The 17,279-nt window shown below is 39.9% G+C and overlaps 1 protein-coding gene and 1 long non-coding RNA gene across 20 annotated transcripts in view; one reads left to right on the top strand and one right to left on the bottom strand.

Moving 5' to 3' along the window:
- LOC134761446 (uncharacterized) overlaps positions 1 to 17,279 on the top strand; it is an 84,972-nt gene that overhangs the window by 26,176 nt on the left and 41,517 nt on the right. Inside the window, exon 1 of one of the 2 annotated variants that reach the window (XR_010140060.1) lies at positions 1,871 to 1,927. The exons of the other annotated variant lie outside the window; for it this stretch is intronic. This is a non-coding gene — a long non-coding RNA (uncharacterized LOC134761446). Of the gene's footprint in view, positions 1 to 1,870; positions 1,928 to 17,279 lie in introns of those variants that run through there. 2 annotated transcript variants of the gene reach the window in all.
- Positions 784 to 17,279, bottom strand: part of SGCD (sarcoglycan delta) — a 1,054,463-nt gene continuing 1,037,967 nt past the window's right edge. For all 18 annotated transcript variants that reach the window (XM_063724354.1, XM_063724343.1, XM_063724356.1 and 15 more), the window contains 2 exons: positions 10,854 to 10,977; positions 784 to 9,354 (listed from right to left, as the gene is read on the bottom strand). In XM_063724354.1, the coding sequence (XP_063580424.1) occupies positions 9,181 to 9,354; positions 10,854 to 10,977 (298 nt within the window). In that variant the 3' untranslated portion in view covers positions 784 to 9,180. The remainder of the gene's footprint in view (positions 9,355 to 10,853; positions 10,978 to 17,279) is intronic.

Below are 17,279 nucleotides of genomic sequence, written 5' to 3'. Positions count from 1 at the left end.
GATAGGTAGGTAAATGGGTAAATCATAGTACAATGTAGGGTTATACAATAAATTAGAACAAATGAGGGAATCAAGGAAGAATGACGAGGGCCACGGAGAGAAGATGATATGTGGATAAGATCATGAAGGATGATATCCTGGGGTGGGTGGTGCTAGATGGGAATAAATTCTAGGCAGATTCTAGCATGTCCACTGACTTGTCGTTGTGGAAGACCAGGAGAGATGAGATGCTCAAAATGAAGAATTAATTGTGGTGAGTGAATCCAAGTGGTTCTGCCACAATACCTTCTCTCATCGATTGTCTCACCCATGGCCCCATCTAGGGGAGCACGAGGGATGAGCACCTGACTCAAAGATGGCTTACTTGTAGGCTAACCAGGAGCACTAAAGCAGCTTGGTTGTAAAGGTTTTACCTAATGGGAACCAATCTGGCTTGCTTCTTCAAAGACAAAGAAGGGAGCAGTGGAGAGGGCAGTAGTAAACTGTGGCCAGAGAAGCCTATATAGGTCATTAGAAAAGAAATTGAGGATGGCTGTTCCTTTGACATGCTCCAAATCCTGGGGACTCCCAAATTCCAGGCCATGTTTTACCTTATAGTAAGCTCTCTTTTCATAAAGCAACCTGTGTGAATTTCTTCCCGAGAGCCAAAATAGCTTACCCAACTGATCAAAGGGATATGGAAGAGATGTTAATCTGAAAATTTATGTCTGAGGTAGAGTCAATAGGAGTGACTGATTTATTAACTGTGAGAGAGGAATTCCCTAAAGAAGTGGACAAGGGTGCTTTCCTTCTTACCAATCATTATTTTTATTAATATATTTTACAAGACTGCGGTTGAAATAATATTAAATACAAATTTTTTATACAGAAAATGTAATAAAGTTAAAATAGTTCCTTGTAATTCATAGCATTATTGCAATGCTTACAAAATTTTTGCATAGAGTGTGCAAGGATTGATGTTATTCAAAACAAAACTAAAAAGCTGTTCTTGCCTCACACCCAAAACCAGAGAAAAACCAAACCAAAAATAATCCAAAGGCTGAATTCAATTGCTTTATGGGAATGGGTTTTTTTTTTTTTTTTTTTTCCAAAATCTCCAAGCAAATGGGACTTCCATAACCTCACCATTTTGGTTAAGAACATCAGAATTTGGCTTCTTCAGAAGCGCATCTAGCCAGCATAATGATGGATAGCCTCTGCCTTTTCCTTCTAAAACACGACCTCCTTAAGAAGTATGTCTCAGCTTCTTCATAATCTCAAAAAGGGAGAAACCTGACTGGGGGATGTGGTTGATACATGAAAAACTTTATTCCCTCTGTCACGGAAAGACTAGATAAAAATTAAGTTAATTTTGTGTTCACTAAATTTAGATGTGCCAACACTTCCCTTTACTTTCCTAGAATCTTGCATCTCTTCCAGAGAGCTAGATTTCTGGCTCTGGTGAGGTTAGTCCTATGAGACCCTTTAATGGTATCTATTCCTGGCTTGCCATTTGGATGTCTTAAACCATTGAAAAGGAAATCCTTGACTGACTTACTGTAGAGTCGAGTCTTTTTCATTTTTGGCTCATCCCTTTACTAAGGTTTTGCGGCGGGTTGTTGAACCAGGCAAGCACTGGCACTGGGGCTGAGTCTTTTGGGTATGGTGAGGAGCTCTATCCACAGTCCTCCCAGAGGACCAGATATGTGTTGTGGAAAAAGCACATCAGAGCGGGATGGACCCCAACCTTTTTGCTGCTGTGGCCCTCTAAGCTCTGGGTGAAGGCAGGTTGACAGCAGGGCTTTAACAAGGGCATTCTGGTTTCTAATCTTTTTGCATGATCCCTGGCTGAGTTAATTCTTCAGAACGACTTTGTCTTTTTAACTCTTACAGATCAAACCCTGATCCCTTTGCTTAGAAGATGAAAGCATTCCAAAGAAACCAAGCTGTAAGGAACTTCAGATGCACTCATTTTCTCCCTTCCTAGTTGAAACACCACCAACCTCACTGCTGAATCTAGGATGCCAGTGTAAAATATACAGGTTCAAAGTTAAAGGGTGCCACTTTAAAAATAAGAATTGGCAAATAAGTCTCATTTCCAACTCAGATAAATTGGTAGTGATGGCCTGAGTGCTCTGGGGAGGAGAATTCTGCACCTGGGGAAGGGTATGGCCCATTAATGATGGCTGCCAAGGTGTGAGGCCAAAGCCATTACGGAACCAGAGTGGTCAGCTCAGCTCTGACATTGTATGCCTAATGCAGTCAGTGAGTCCCTGGTAGTTCTTTCTTATAGGGAAACAGAGACAATGATAGAAATGAGCTTCCTTCTATTTGATCCCTTCCTTGAGTTTTGCCACAAGTAAAGGTAGAGAAGAATACTGACCAAATAGTGTCAAAGATCAAAAGTAAGGTATTTGCCTTTTGAAGGGAAGTATAAAGGAAAGAGATGTATGTGTGCAGAAATGCTGACTTGTTTAGCCACACCCACAGATAATTGAGTATTACAATTTTCTCCTAAATATGAGGCTAACAACCTAGGTATTTTCCGGTCTATTTTTTTTAAGCTTGACTTAAGCATACACAGAACAAATTAATATTTTTGTTGTTGTTCTAGATTCTATTATTCAGGCAGGCTTTCTATATTTTCCCCTTAGATATCTATACTTTAGTATAGATGCTGTCACTGTGAGAGACTACAGAAAGCAGGGAAAATAGAAGTTCTATAGCTTCATATACCAAAGAAGATCTAGTTTAAAACCTAGTAGGGGACATGTCCCAACAACTTGAAAATTAGTTTGACATGTGGTGACTTTATAGCATAGTGGTCAGGAGTTAAACCTACATTCCAGCTCTGCCATTTTCTAGGTAGTGGCTTTGGGCAAGTTTCTTAGCCACTGTAAGCCTCAGTTTTCACATCCGAATATTGGAACTATATTAGAACCCAACTCGAAGGATTGTTTTGAGGATGAAATAGAAGAATGTATGTAAAATGTTTAGCACAGTGCCTAGCAATAGCTCAGTGAATATTAATAAATATTCTTAAAATTGAATAATAGAATACAACTTTTCCCATGTCTTAGGGTAGGCTTCAGATCCAGGAAAATCTCTTAAGTTTTGCAAGATTTTGTGGGGTGGTTCTTTTTGGGGAGAAGTTTCATAGATTGGCTCAGATTGTCAAAAGAATCTATGGCCCCCCAAAATGTTAGAACCCCATGAATTAGATGAATATGGGAACTAAAGAAACATCGTCTTCCTTGTTGACAAGTGTCGTCTTCCTGCCCTCAGACAATCCTTTAGCTACAAGTGTTCCCATGGAACCTAATAGACCATTTTGGAGTTTCTCACTTTATGAAATCCTGAGCTCTCTGATTTCACCAAAAAACCCCAAATGTAGAAGTAGGATGTGAAGCCATTGGAAAGTGAGGGAGTATTAGACAACTCTAGGCATGTGGGGTAGATTTTAGATCAAGCAGATGTTTTCTCTTCTTCCAAAGAAGTCAGCCTCATATTTGTGTTATTAAGCTGACCTTAGCTAATGTTCAGTGATGAAGCCAAATTCACTCACTTACTAGTGAGGCTGTCCACATACTTAATGAGGCATTTGGAACCCCACTCTGGCTTCCTATTGCAACAGGTGGATTTAGACACTAAATATGCTTCTTGATTACAGTAGCTGTTTCTTTGTTGTATTCCACCTGCAAATCTCAAAATGGGTGACGATATTACTGCTTGCTGGGCTGAAGTTGAGGAGCAGCAGTGAGCACTGTTGTTGGAAGGTTTGAGACTGTTTATTGATGGATTTGATAGCATCATTAACACTGTATGATGACATCACACTTACTATTGCATCAAGGGCTCGTGACTTTCTTGCTCTTTCTCAAATAAGGATGCTAATTTCCTCCTATTCTGTCAATATCTACAAAAGGAAGGTAGGGGGAGAACCAAAGAAAACAGCATATGTGAGCATGAGTTGCCCCAAACAGGTTATTTTCTTTTACATGTGTGCTCTAACAATACTCAAAAGGAGGACCTCCCACAAGTAATTATTTTCCCTTTGCCATTCAGAACTGCCTTGAGAAATTTCAAGGACTCCGTTATGAAGAAAGCTTTTAAGAATCATAGAAATCACATTGCTTTTGAAAGTGCGAGCGCCTGTGGTATGCTGTGCTGGCTGAAGCAGCAGGCTTCAGACTGCTTTATCTCTTATCAGTGGTTTGGCTTTGTGCAAGAGAAATTCAGAGGCAACTGTATAATTTTAAATTCCGATTACCACAAAGAAAGAGATGCATCTGACATCCCAATGCCGTGGCTTTGACTATTTTAATGGAAATATGTTGAAACTAGGGGAACCTTCCCACCATGGAGATAGTGATGAAAGACCACAAGAGAGACATTTTATCTTTGAGATAAAAGGCCTGTTTTCGAAGGTTGTTTCTTATATTATAACTTTTTCCCAACCTGCTACTAGGGCACCATGCAAATGTATCATTCCAGGAGCTGTTTCCTTATCCTTTTCATGCCTAAGATTTCTTGGGATGGGGGAAGAGGGAGAACTGGTCTTTTTAATGAAATTTTTGACCTTTCATAGAGCCTTGAAAAATCAGTATCAGGTGCTAGAATGGATCTATTTACCTTTTTGGTCCAAACCTCATACTACCTTTGGCCTAAAATAAAGCAAGATACTCTGATCTAGCTGCTGCAAGTTTATTTCAGCTGTTTCCAAATAAAAGGCTGAGGGATTCCCTTAAGTAATTTTGATTAGGGCCTGGTAAATGGGGGTCATTTACATTTAAAAAAAATCCTTCCTCCCCACCGTGATACTCATACTTCCAAAGAGTCATCCATAGCTGATACTTTTCTTTTTTTAAACAATATTGAGTATGAAGACCTGGATGAGCAAAAGGGATGTTGACCAAACGGATAAATGTCTGATAGGAACCTGCCTTACCACACAGAAGCAGAGATGTCAGAATATGTCTTTTCAAAATATGGTTTTTTTGTTGTTGTTGTTGTTGTTGTTGTTGTTTTTGCATTCCTTCTACACCAGAGAATGAAGACCCAGATTCTTAGAAATAAAGCCAAACTGGCATTCATCTGGTTTCTCACAGCATCAGCTTGATAAAAAGAATTTTACTGTATTTTTTTTTGTCCCCATGTATTTTAAGTTGCTTTTTCCAATACTTCCAATTATTTGTTGGTCTCACTAACTCTTCAAGCCTGGTGTGGCTGTAGGAACAGTAAGCACAGTGGCAGTGTTGATAACTGACGTGATGTGGGCTAAAAAGACATGTTAAGTCAAAACTATTCTCCGGAGGACCATGGAATGGGCATCCCTCTATACTATGGGAGGGTGAGATGGAAAACTTTATATGAATATAGATGCAGAAAGAGCCTACAGGAAAGAGATTCTAAGGTTAAACCACAGGGTCCCCTACTTCACTTGTCATTACACAATGATGCTGACCTGCAGAACCTGGTATGGTCTATCTATTAAGGGTCTTGGAGGATCATAACTTTCTTTTTCGACTAATCCCATCCTCCCTGTTCCCAGGAATCCTCTGAGCCTGTGTTTCTCTGGCAGGTGGATCACTTACTTCCACATGTCTTGGAAGGCAGGCTTTCCACATGTAACATAAGGAAGGGCTTCCTTCCTGAAAGACTTTGCCAAGTAACTGTATTCCCAAGCCTACACAGAAATGTAAGCTTACTCCCTGCTGTTTGAAAATGTGCTTTCTTTCCTGCTATATCCAATGCATACCACAAAAACCTCTAGGTCAGGGGTTAGGAAACTTTGTCTGTAAAGGACTAAATAGTATGTAATCTATGCTTTGTGGGATACATAGTCTCTGACACAACTACTCCATCCTGCTGCTGTAGTGTAAAATCAGAAAACATGTAAATGAATGTATGTGGCTATGTGACAATAAAACTTTAATTACAGGAAAAGGTGGTAAGTCAGATTTGGTTTCCAGGTCATAGTTTGCCCACCTCTGCTCTAGGGTCATACCTCAAGCAAACTTTGGTCTATAGTTGCTGGATATGCGATGAAAATTATCCAAAGAGAAAATGACCTAAAGGATGTTCAAAGCCAGTTCAAGTTTATCCCTTGGGTAACATAACAATTATAAAGCCACGTCAGGCTTTTACCTAGGTAGATGTCACCACAAGGGCTTTCGAAAAACCCCTGTGATACTCGAATAGTTTCCCAAGACTTCTATGACTTCTTGAGCAGATATCAAATAGAAGTAAATGTTGAACATATTTGGAAATCAGTTTTTAATTTGTAAAAATCTTCTGAACAATATTAACATACTAGAACTTCTAGTATATTGAAGGTTCATTTGGACTCTTTGTTACGATACCAGCTGTTTAATATACCCAAAGGTGCGATTGTCTAGAAAATGTCATATATAAAGATTAGAAAGAATCTCATTTTTTAAAAAGTAGGTGTTAGTAGATTTTAATGTAAAAGCTCCCCCTCCCGCCCCCAAGAATTCAGGTAAAATTTTTTCTCTTGACCACTGACAAATATTCTAGTTTGAGGGTGTTGGGATAAAAAGATGTACACTGAGAAACTTATAATGCATACCAATTTCCAAAATCTGAACAAAATGCATAATTTAACCCATATCAAATTTCCTGCTTATTACTTTGTATATTGTGGTCACTTAGCATAAATGAAAAATAGAATGTTATGTCTGTTCCGAATAGGTACTTGATTTATATGGTTGATTGCTCTTATTTTTATTCTGTTTGTGATCTCACTACCCTTAGTATTAAATTTTGCATGTGGGATCACACCAGTCTCTTTTATTGGCATAAAACTCGTGGTGCTAATCTTATTCTTTCACGTGGTGATTAGAACAAAATCTAAGGAAAAAGGTTCTGGGAACCTTTTGCTTTCTTGTCATCTAAAGATTAATGAACTTGAGATGGCAAAATGCAAAGACAGTCTACTTTAAAAAATCATCTGTCTTAACCTATCTAGCCACACATGACTTTGTAGCTATTATTGTTTATCGGAATGATATGGGATAGGTGCTCCTAGTAGCCAAGAAGGGCGTTTCCTGGCTTGGAAAAACCCTGTATTGATACATACAGGGTTTTTGGCAACATGGCCCTGTGGAATATTAATTATACTGATCCAGCATAATCTGATGTCTTTTATGGTTTTCCTTTTTAGACCTTAGTGCTACAAACCAACCAATCACTGGGTCTCACCCCTAAGAGTGACCAGCCCAACTCTTCTGCATGAGATATTGAACAAGAGTGCTTGGAGTGAGTTTGGGGTCTGGATGCCAGCAGCATCACTGGCCAGGCCAGGACCCACGCCGAAGTCCCCCACCATCTACTTCTAAGTGACTAAGCAACACACAGCTTGCTTTTACATCCCATGTATGCAAATCTCAGCCTGATGCTTTAGTGTCATCTCAAAAAATGTCAAATCTTTTATTTCTCTCCTACCACAAAACTTCCCTTGCTTGTAAAGTAAGAAAAAGTAAAACCTTGTTGAGGGAAAAGAAAAATCCAAATGCCACCCAGGCCTACAAATAACTACTTCATTTAGGCTTGCAGGGCCACTGCTTTCCAAATGGCATCCAGGACTGTCTAAACCAGTGATGAGTTCATTCTGGGCTCTTTGAAATCCACATCTGCCAGCCATTTGGCTTGTCTATCAGCTTTTAAGATGTCCAGTCATAACTAAATCATTCCCTTCCAATCACCCAAAATAAACTATAGGTAACAAGATAAATAAGATGTGCTTCTCCTTGCTGAGTGCATTGACTTAAGGCATAGGCACATTTCCCCCTCTTTGAACAGAGATGGTGTAATCCCCTGTCCCAGCACAAGAGCTGGCCAGGGTGACCCTGGAGCATGATGATGAAGGTGGGGTGATGAGAGGTAGCTGATGGCGGGAATGAGGTGCTGCTTCCACATACAGGGAAGCAGGTACTGCTGGGCCCCAGGGGACACAGTGATTCTCATAAAGACACTCAGTGTGTATTATCTTTCAGTGAGCAATTCTGGTGGCATGTAGTGCTTCTTAGAGAAAACACAATAGTGGCTTTAGGAATATGAATATCCCGGCACTGAAAAAATATATAAGAAGAACAAAGTCAGAGAGTTTGTGAATGCCTTTAAAAATAAAGGGCATGTTTTGACATTACCCACCAATCCCAAGAAACATGGTAAACGTAATTAGGTTCCTTATGCTACTCTTAATTAGACTTCCAGGCTTCTTTTGGGGTAGGAGTTCTGCTCTTAGGGATTTTGATTGACCTGATCATTGTGGGTTGAAATCTTTTGGTTAAAGTCAGAAGTGAGAACAGAACAGCTTTTAAGCCATTTTTCCTTTAAACAGACATATCACCCATTTGTTCATTGCCCGTCAGGCCATTGAGTAGCTTCCAGCTGACTGAGGAGCAGCTGTTATCTTATTTTGTGCTGATTTACAGCTCCTAATTTGACTGTAGGAGAATCTGTGAGTTTGGAGGGAGCAAGATAGCAGAAGTTGGGTGAGCAGTTCAAAATTTGCTGAAATTCATCCTCCTCATTCATTCAACTACAAAAACCCCAATATGTTTGGTGGCCAAGGTAGGCCAGCTGTTTGTTTTGAGTTCCTATGGCTGACTTCTACAGCGTTGCCGGTCCCTAGCTTGAAGAGGGGGAAGTTAGCCAGCCTTACTAAAGCTAAAACAGGAAATCAAATGCCTATTTTTGATACAAAGGTCTCAGAGCTTGAGTGCGACTTTGAGATTCCCGCCATCACTCCCTCGTAATGACACTAAAAGAGAAGATATGCTGTTACTCGAACATCTAGATGAAGATTCTGTCAGTGTTCAATATGCTGTGTGATCCTGAATAGTCTGGGGAATGTTGGGACGGATGTGTGTTTAGATTTCTGTCACACAGATGGTGGGGATGGGATGGAAAATGACAGTGGATATCACAGGGTCACCCATGGTTCCTTTTGTACTGAAACCTCATTTTATACAGAGGATATATATATTTATTTATATATATTTATATATATTTATATCCACTCACACACGCGAACACACTCAAGCACACACACACACCTACACATACACACAAGGTCTTTGATAGGCTTTCTGTGTTCTAGTAAAAATAGCTGGCAGCCAGTGTCTAAAGCCAAAAAAGGCCTTTATGCTGCCGAGAATGTCCACTATGGATAGTTTTTCAGAGGCAGACACTTGTGTTTATCTGACAAGTGGACCCAGCTCCTGCCTGAGACAGGAATAATCTCCCATTGGCGCAGACGCAGATCTCAAAGACCTTCTGCCTCGTTCCTGTAGGCGTGTAGGATCCGTGAGGCAGTCTAGGTAGTCTGATTTTCGCAGCATCTAACTTAATCTGAAGAGAGATAATAGGAAGGAAAGCATCGGTCAGAGGCTGTTGTCTCTTCTCTTGACATTCAGAAACAGCAAATGAATGTTCAATTCAACTGAAATCTAATGAGCACCTACTATGTGTTGATTATTTTTGGTACTGGGGATTTGGATACCAACAAGATGGAAAGTCTCTACCTTCACAGAAGCTTAGATTCTAGCAAGATAATGCTGCATTGGTCTATGTTAGCATTTTGCAAAAAAAAGTCATACAGAATGTGAATAGAGTCCTAGAGTCAAATAAATGTGAAAATGTGACATTTAACAATTTTCTTTACTATGGGACTTCTCAGAGCCTACTATGACTGTGTGCAAGGTGAGTGTTCAAGAAGCGAATAGAATATGTAACATTTTCCAACTTTTAAATGCTAGTGAGCCTTTCTGCTTTTTTTTTCTAACAATTTATGGGGCTGATGGTCTATAGAATATACTTTGAGAAAAACATGCCTATAAAAATAAGCAGTGGTGGAAGGTGCCATTAGATTTATGATTATAACTGATTCCTCCAGAGTTCAAATTCTGATAGCTATAAACTGCATATGTGAGGTAGCCACTATTTTTATATGTGTGTGGTTTGCAGTTTGTGGCTGCTTGAAGAGGCAGTTGTGATAATTGAATGTTCTGACTATCTCTTCTAAAACAAAATAGCAAATGCCATACCAATCAAAAGGGGGACTTTTATATCCATCGAGTGGATGTATAAAAGCAGGTAGAGACTGATAACCTCTCTCATTGAATAGTAAGGTGGAACAGCATTTTTCTTAAAAAAAAAAAAAAAAAAAAACCACAGATTTTTTAACTCTATGATTAAATAGCAAAGTTCACTTACGAGCACTTTGAAGGCATTTTTAAAAGTTTACAGACAAATCACATTTTGGGTGTGGGTAGTAATTGGCTTGTCTTGCTTGCAAAAACACAAGCAGCATTTCTGTTCACCCAACTGGGACTGTGTTGGCATAAGAGAATGAATATCTGCAGTGTTTCATTCCCTTGCTGCCTAGTCTTACCCTATTAAGTTTTGGCTTGTTCTGGTTGGGACAGCTGTTCAATCTGACTCCCCATTTTCAGTGAAAACAGAAACATGTGACAAAGTAATGACGAGTAAATTAAGTTCATCTTGAGCCAGATGTGTATAATATATACAGCTTAATTATGTTGGCTAACAAAATCTTATTTTAAGGTGACGAGAGAATCTGAAAATAGCATTCATTTTCATGGTCATATAATTCTGTACTTGGAATACATACCATTATCTCTGCATTTTACAAATAACAAACCATCATTTTGATGGATTGTGGGTTTGGCTTATAATCATGCTGCTCAATTAATTGTTTCAGAAATAAAACCTGCTTGGCTCCTTTTGTTGATACACCATAGGATCCAACTCCAAGGCCAACCAGTTATGGGAAGGGTTGGCCTCTTGGAGGTGTAGCTCTTTGAACTTCTGTCCTTCTCACCCCTCACCTCTCCATCTTTGGATTCCAGTCTCAGCTCTGTCCTGCAGGTGGCTTCCATATTGCCAGCTTCTGCATTGATTTCCACTCCTTTTGGGGCCTCCATCACTAGAGACCGGGTTGGGGACTCCAACCTGAAAAACACCCAAGATCGACAATAAAGATCCCTTTTTCTTTTTAATAAAGACAAAAGCAAGTTCATGCTCAAGGACATTAACAGAGCATTCCAGTATTTGATCAGAGAATTTTTTAAAGTTTTGCTTTACAAACCTGGTCAAGTTTATGACAGGGAACATAATAAGTCTAGGCTTTATCTTTGTTGCATTTTACAAAGGCTGTAAGGAAGGTGTTCTAGAATCCTGGTTTCATTTGATCTTATATCCGTGTGTTGTTTTATTGGTATAATTAATCAAACTCATAAAAGCTTTTTTTTGGTAAAGGTAAGTCAATCCCGGATCTAAACTGAGCTTCCTGGAATTGGTAGGTATCCTTTCTACTTTGTCCTGCTTCTGTATCTTCCATGGAGGCAAAAAGAGATAGAGGTTAAGAAAATGGGTCTAGGAGTCTGACATGCTTGGAGTGAAGCCATGGGGTGGCCACTAAATGACCATGGGTAAGTCTTTCTTTACCTCCTCTTTCCTTTCTAAAATCTCTTAAAGCCTCAGTTTCCTCATCTCTAAAGTGCTTCAAATAGTGCCTGACGCAATAGAAATGCAAATATGTATTATATATTACTATTACTGCTGTTACTATTGTTACAATACCAACCAATCATAAGAAAGCCTCAGGCCTTAACCTTCAATGCAGTTGTCATTTCTGCATTGCAGAGAGGGTCAGTGGTTGCCAGGGGCTGGGGAGGGGAGGTGGTCTGACTGCAAAGGGACAGCATAAGAAAAACATGTTTTGTGTGATGGAACTTGATTGCAGTGGTGGTTACAGGTCTCTACGTATTTGTGAAAACTTTCAGATGAGTGAATTTTATGGTATGTAAGATAAAAATAAATCGAGAGAATCAGCCACATTCTATGCTAATTATGATAGCAAAACAGGATAATACTCCTCAGGAAGCTTTTTGCGTAATTCATATAATGAGAAAAACATTAAGTGAAACTCAACCATCCCCTGAATATTCTAGATTTTATTTTTATTTTTCTTAGAAACAGGGTGTCACCCTGTTGCTCAGGCTGGAGTACAGTGGCACAATTATAGCTCACTGCCGTTTCAAATTCCTGTGCTTAAGTGATCCTCTGGCCTCAGCCTCCTGAGTAGCTGGGCAGGTGCCACCACGGTCAGCTAATTTTTAAATTTTTTGTACAGATAGGGTCTTGCTATGTTTGCCCAGGCTGGTCTCAAATTCCTGGGCTCAAGTGATCTTCCCTCTTTGGCATCTCAAAGTGCTGGGATTACAAGCATGAACCGTCATACCCAATTGATTTTAATACTATTACCAGATAGGAATATATGAAGATCCTCCTCTCTGTTACAAAGAAGGTATCCTAACTTAGGAACAGAGACCTCAGCAATGGTTCTCAAAACACACTGATCCAGACCAATTTCCTGAGTTTAATTTCAGTGCTTCTAATTTTCAGACACCTTAAACATGTTAAAAAGGAACATCATTCTCCTTGCCCACTATTGATTCTTTGTTCTGTTTGTGCCACTGCCTCTGAGTAGGGTAAAGCCTCTTGGGCCTCAGTAAGTGGCAAACAGAGCAAGCTGACCAGTAAGATCCACTACGGAGCAATCCCCCAGCCACATTGCACAAATGCCAAGAGAGAGCTCATCCACATTTTTCAGGTCTAGGTTTCTGAGGATTGCTTCCAGGCAGCAGCCTTCTCCCTTGAACTGTCCCCCCTACAATGACTCAACTAAAATCATCAAGAGAAGCAATAGTCCTGGAGTATTTATGAAAGGATTGGCCTGAGTTTCTATATAAATAATTTTTTCTTCTGTGGTCGCACCCCTTTGGGTGTGGCAAAAATCTTCCACTCCCCACCTCTCCTCCTCTTAAGACCTTCACCAGGTTGTGCTCAACCAGGTGCAGTTCTGCCCATTATTGTGGTTCATCTCATTTGCATTTGGTTTGATAATGTTAGTGCAACAGGGAGAGGGACTCATTAGCAGGACAACAGAAAGTGATGTCTGTGCAGTACGGCCTGGTCTAGAACCTTAATCCAACTAACTGGAGCTGCCCCTGTGCTCTTGACTCCCTCTCACTTTTGAGATATGAAGATGGTTTTTTGCCATTTTCTATTTTTTCTCTCCTATACAGTCTGATTGATGTACACAGTTTATCCTAAGTTTTCTAACTGATTCTATTTCCACTAATGTCAACGCCTTTCTCCTTGTAGGATGAGTTTGCGCTCTTACCATACTGCCTGCTCACCTCTTATCAGTGTCACTGCGATCATCCCCCTGCCCAGGTGAAAGTCCTCCTGTCATCTTTTCTCTTTCTTCCTTCTTCCCTCAATTAACACGTCTTTTAACTCAGAACTTCTCCGTTCTCAGAATCAAGCCATGGAGTGGCCAGTAAATGACCACGGGCAAATCTTTCTTCCTTTCCCTCCTCTTTTCTTCTTAAAATTTCTTAGAATCATTCTCAAATGTGAGCATCAGAATTGCCGGGAGGGGTTATGAAAGGGTCGCCTGTAACCTGGACTATTGTAACTGTCTCTCAAGTTTTGTCTCTAGTTTTTCCTTTTTCCCAATGAACTTCACACAAAAATATATCTTCCTGAAGTAAGTTTTGAATATGTTACTTATCAAAACTTGTAGAATATGTTCTACAATTTCCTTAGAAGAGACCTGAACTCCATTTAGAATTTGCTCTGATCTGTTTTGCTGGTCTTATTTCTTGCCTTACACATCAGCTATGTGTTATTGAGGGGTTAGTTACTAGATGGTGACACTGCTAAGGGCTTTACATTTGTTATCTCATTTAATCCTCACCAAAACCTATCAATCTGGTGTTTCTATAGTCCTGATTTACAAACAAGGAATCTACAGTACAGTGACTTGCTCATGGTTATACTCCTAGTAAAATGGCAGAGCCAAGATTTGAATTCAGTTTAGTGGACTCCAGAGCTAATATTTGTTTATACCATATAAGTTCCAGAAAAACTGTATTTCTTTCCATCTATCGTATCTTTACCCCTATTTTCTGTAATCCTTTCTTCAAGAAATTAATGCTTAAATTTCTAAAACCAATCTATGTAAACAATAGTGAGGTAATAGTAGTATATATGGCTGAGTGATGCATACTTCATGATTATACAGTATTTCTTATAACTTATTTAAACAGGCTACATCAGCAATATCAAATTTAGGATACTTGGAATGTGTTCAAACTCGGTACATAGAGTTCAAAGTGAATGATTCAGTATAAACAGAATAGTTTGGTGAAAAAGAAAGCTTGAAATAGAAAAAAGTATGGAGCTTACAGAGCTTTATCAGATGTAGGACTGGCATTTCAGACAGGCATTAGAATTCACTTTATTCTTGCCCACTGCCTAGGCCTCTGAGATTAACAGGAGAGACCCAGGCCAGAGAGGTAGACTCAGAAATGACTCCTGCCTTTCCCCACATCTCAGCCATGAAAGAACCAGGGTGGTGAGAAAGGGCACTACTCTGAAAGTGTCCTATTGTGAAAGGCTGCAACAAAATAGAGATGATTATTTCCTGGAAGCAGAGACAAAAAAGGTAACTGGCTTTCTGTTTTACAGCCCAGCTTAATGTCCTTTGATGTTCAGGCAGACTTAACAGAAGTTGTTCACACGCTCATCTTTCCACTGAGATAAAGCTTCTTGATATGGTTTGGCTGTGTCCCCACCCAAATCTCATCTTGAATTGTAGTTCCCATAATCCCCACGTGTCATGGTAGGGACTTGGTGGGAGGTAATTGAATCATGGGGGTGGTTATCCCCATGCTGTTCTCATGATGGTGAGTTCTCATGAGATCTGATGGTTCTATAAGGGGCTTTCCCCCTTTGCTTGGCACTTCTCCTTCCTGCCACCTTGTGAAGAAGGTTCCTTGCTTCCCCCTAACCTTCCACCATGATTGTAAGTTTCCTGAGGCCTCCCCAGCCATGGGGAAGTGTGAGTCAATTGAACATCTTTCCTTTATAAATTACCCAGCCTCGGGCAGTTCTTTATAGTAGTAATAAAATGGACTAATACACTCCTACAAAAGCCCTGTGGAAACTGCAGAGAGCATCACTCCTGAAGTGATGTCTGTCAACCTCTGTCCATAGATTAATGATCACAACACAATTGTTTAGATGGCACGTAGTAAGGAAAAATGGAAGGTTTCCTCCTGATGGGGTGGCAGTTAAGGGTCCTGCTGGCTCTTGGAAATGAACGCTACTTCCATTAGGAGAAAATGCAACCCTCTCAGAGGAGAAAGAAGAGCCTCACTGAAGAGATGCAGAAAGGAGGAGTGGCCAGGAAGGGTGGGGGCCGGAGCTGGGCTGGGCCAGGCTGTGCCATATCTTCAAGAATGGTTCTCAAATGTGAGCATCAGAATCACCTGGTGGACTTGTGAAAACAGTGCTGGGTCCACCCCTAGAGTTACTGATTCAGTAAGTCTAGAGGGGTGCCCACACATCCACATTTGTAACAAGTTCCCAGGTGATGCTGATGCTGCTTGTTTGGGCGGGCCACACTTTGAGAAGCATGGCTGTAGTCCAAGGGTCATAAACTCAGGTTTATGACCCCCCACCAAGACTAAATAGGTGATGACAGTGAGTAACCCGTGAGAAAGCTGTAAGTAAAATGACATTCCCAGAACAGTAACATGTGGTATGTGGCACTGGCCTAAATGTGAATGAGATGATGGAGATGCTGTCTATGGGGACAGCTGCTGTTCTATCTACCCTGGCCAGTGGTTGCCAGGGCTTCTGATTTTAGTGTTTTCTAATTTAAAATGTTTTGAATTTTGATCTGAATTATTAAATTTTATGAATAGACACAAAATGATATAAAATTATAAATATGGTATAAAGAATGATAATGCTGGCCGTCACAGTAGCTCACGCCTAGAATCCCAGCACTTTGGGAGGCCAAGGCGGGTGGATTACCTGAGGTCAGGAGTTCGAGACCAGCCTGACCAACATGGTGAAACCCCATCTCTACTAAATAGAAAAAAATTAGCCGGGTGTGGTGGCAGGTGCCTGTAATCCCAGCTACTTGGGAAGCTGAGGCAGGAGAATTGCTTGAACCTGAGAGGCAGAGGTTGCAGTGAGCTGAGGTTGTGCCACTGCACTCTAGCCTGGGAGACAGAGCAAGACTCCATCTTGGAGGGGAAAAAAGAATGACAGTGCTTTTTGACATGGTTATAAAGAATGACAATGGTTTTGTATAATTATCATCTTTTTAAAGAAAAAACATTTTGTAGCAACCTGAGCTCCTCTTCCTGATCCCTTCTATTTCCTTCCCCCCTGAGAGTAACAACTATTAGGAATTTTGTGTTTGCTGTTTTCCTGCTTTTCTTTATGACTAAATTTGCATCCTTAAACAATACACTACTATTGCATACTTCCCACACAGAATAATTTCACTTTATAATTCTTTGATGACTTTTGTTTTCCCTCCTCAATATGATGTTTCTGAGGTTATTCTACATTTCAGCACATAGCTATAATTTATTCCATTTCCCCAGTGTTACCATATACCATGATTTATTTGTCCATTCTACTGTCAGACACTGGGTTGGTTTTGGCTTTTTGTTTTTACAAGTGGTGCAACCGTGAACATTCTTGTGTGTGGCTCCTGATGCCTGAATGCAAAATTCTCTTTCAGACTAATGTGGGAGAGTAGACTTGCTACTCCTAAGGATCTGCATATCTACAGCTTTATTAGATAATGGCAAATAGCTTTCCAAAGTGATTGCTCCAACTGACTTTCCCACTAGTGTTTAATGTTCCAGTTGTTCACTTTCTTGCTGACATTTGATACGGCTAAGTATGAAATGAGTGTGAAATGGGATGCCATTATCTTTTAAAACTGCATTTACCTAATTATTAATGGAGTTAACCATCTTGTCATTTGTAAGCCATTTGGGATTTTCGTCAGTGAAATGTTTTCATCTATTTTGTTTATTTCTCTTTTTTGTCTATTTTTATTTTTATTTTTTGGTGTGATTTGTGGAATACTTTTATATAATCTGAAAAATATTCAGCAGTTCTATGTATTGACAATTTCTTCTTTCCGTTTGTGGTTTGTCTTTTCTATTTAGCATCTGTGGATGAACAGAGGTTTTACATTTTAATGCAGACAAATTTATGGTCTTTTGGAATCGGGATTGCGCTTTCTGTGTCTTACCTGTAGCAATCCTTCCCTACACTGAGGTCATGAAGCTCTTCTATATTGTTTTCAAAGGTTTTATGTTTTCTTTTTTCATTACGTCTCTAATTCATCAGGTATTAATTTTTGTGTATAG

The sequence above is a fragment of the Pongo abelii genome, chromosome 4 (genome assembly GCF_028885655.2).
Source record: "Pongo abelii isolate AG06213 chromosome 4, NHGRI_mPonAbe1-v2.0_pri, whole genome shotgun sequence".
In the NCBI taxonomy this organism is placed as follows: Eukaryota; Metazoa; Chordata; class Mammalia; order Primates; family Hominidae; genus Pongo; species Pongo abelii.
Note: the sequence above shows the minus strand (reverse complement) of the source record. Positions and strands in the feature narration are given on the sequence as shown.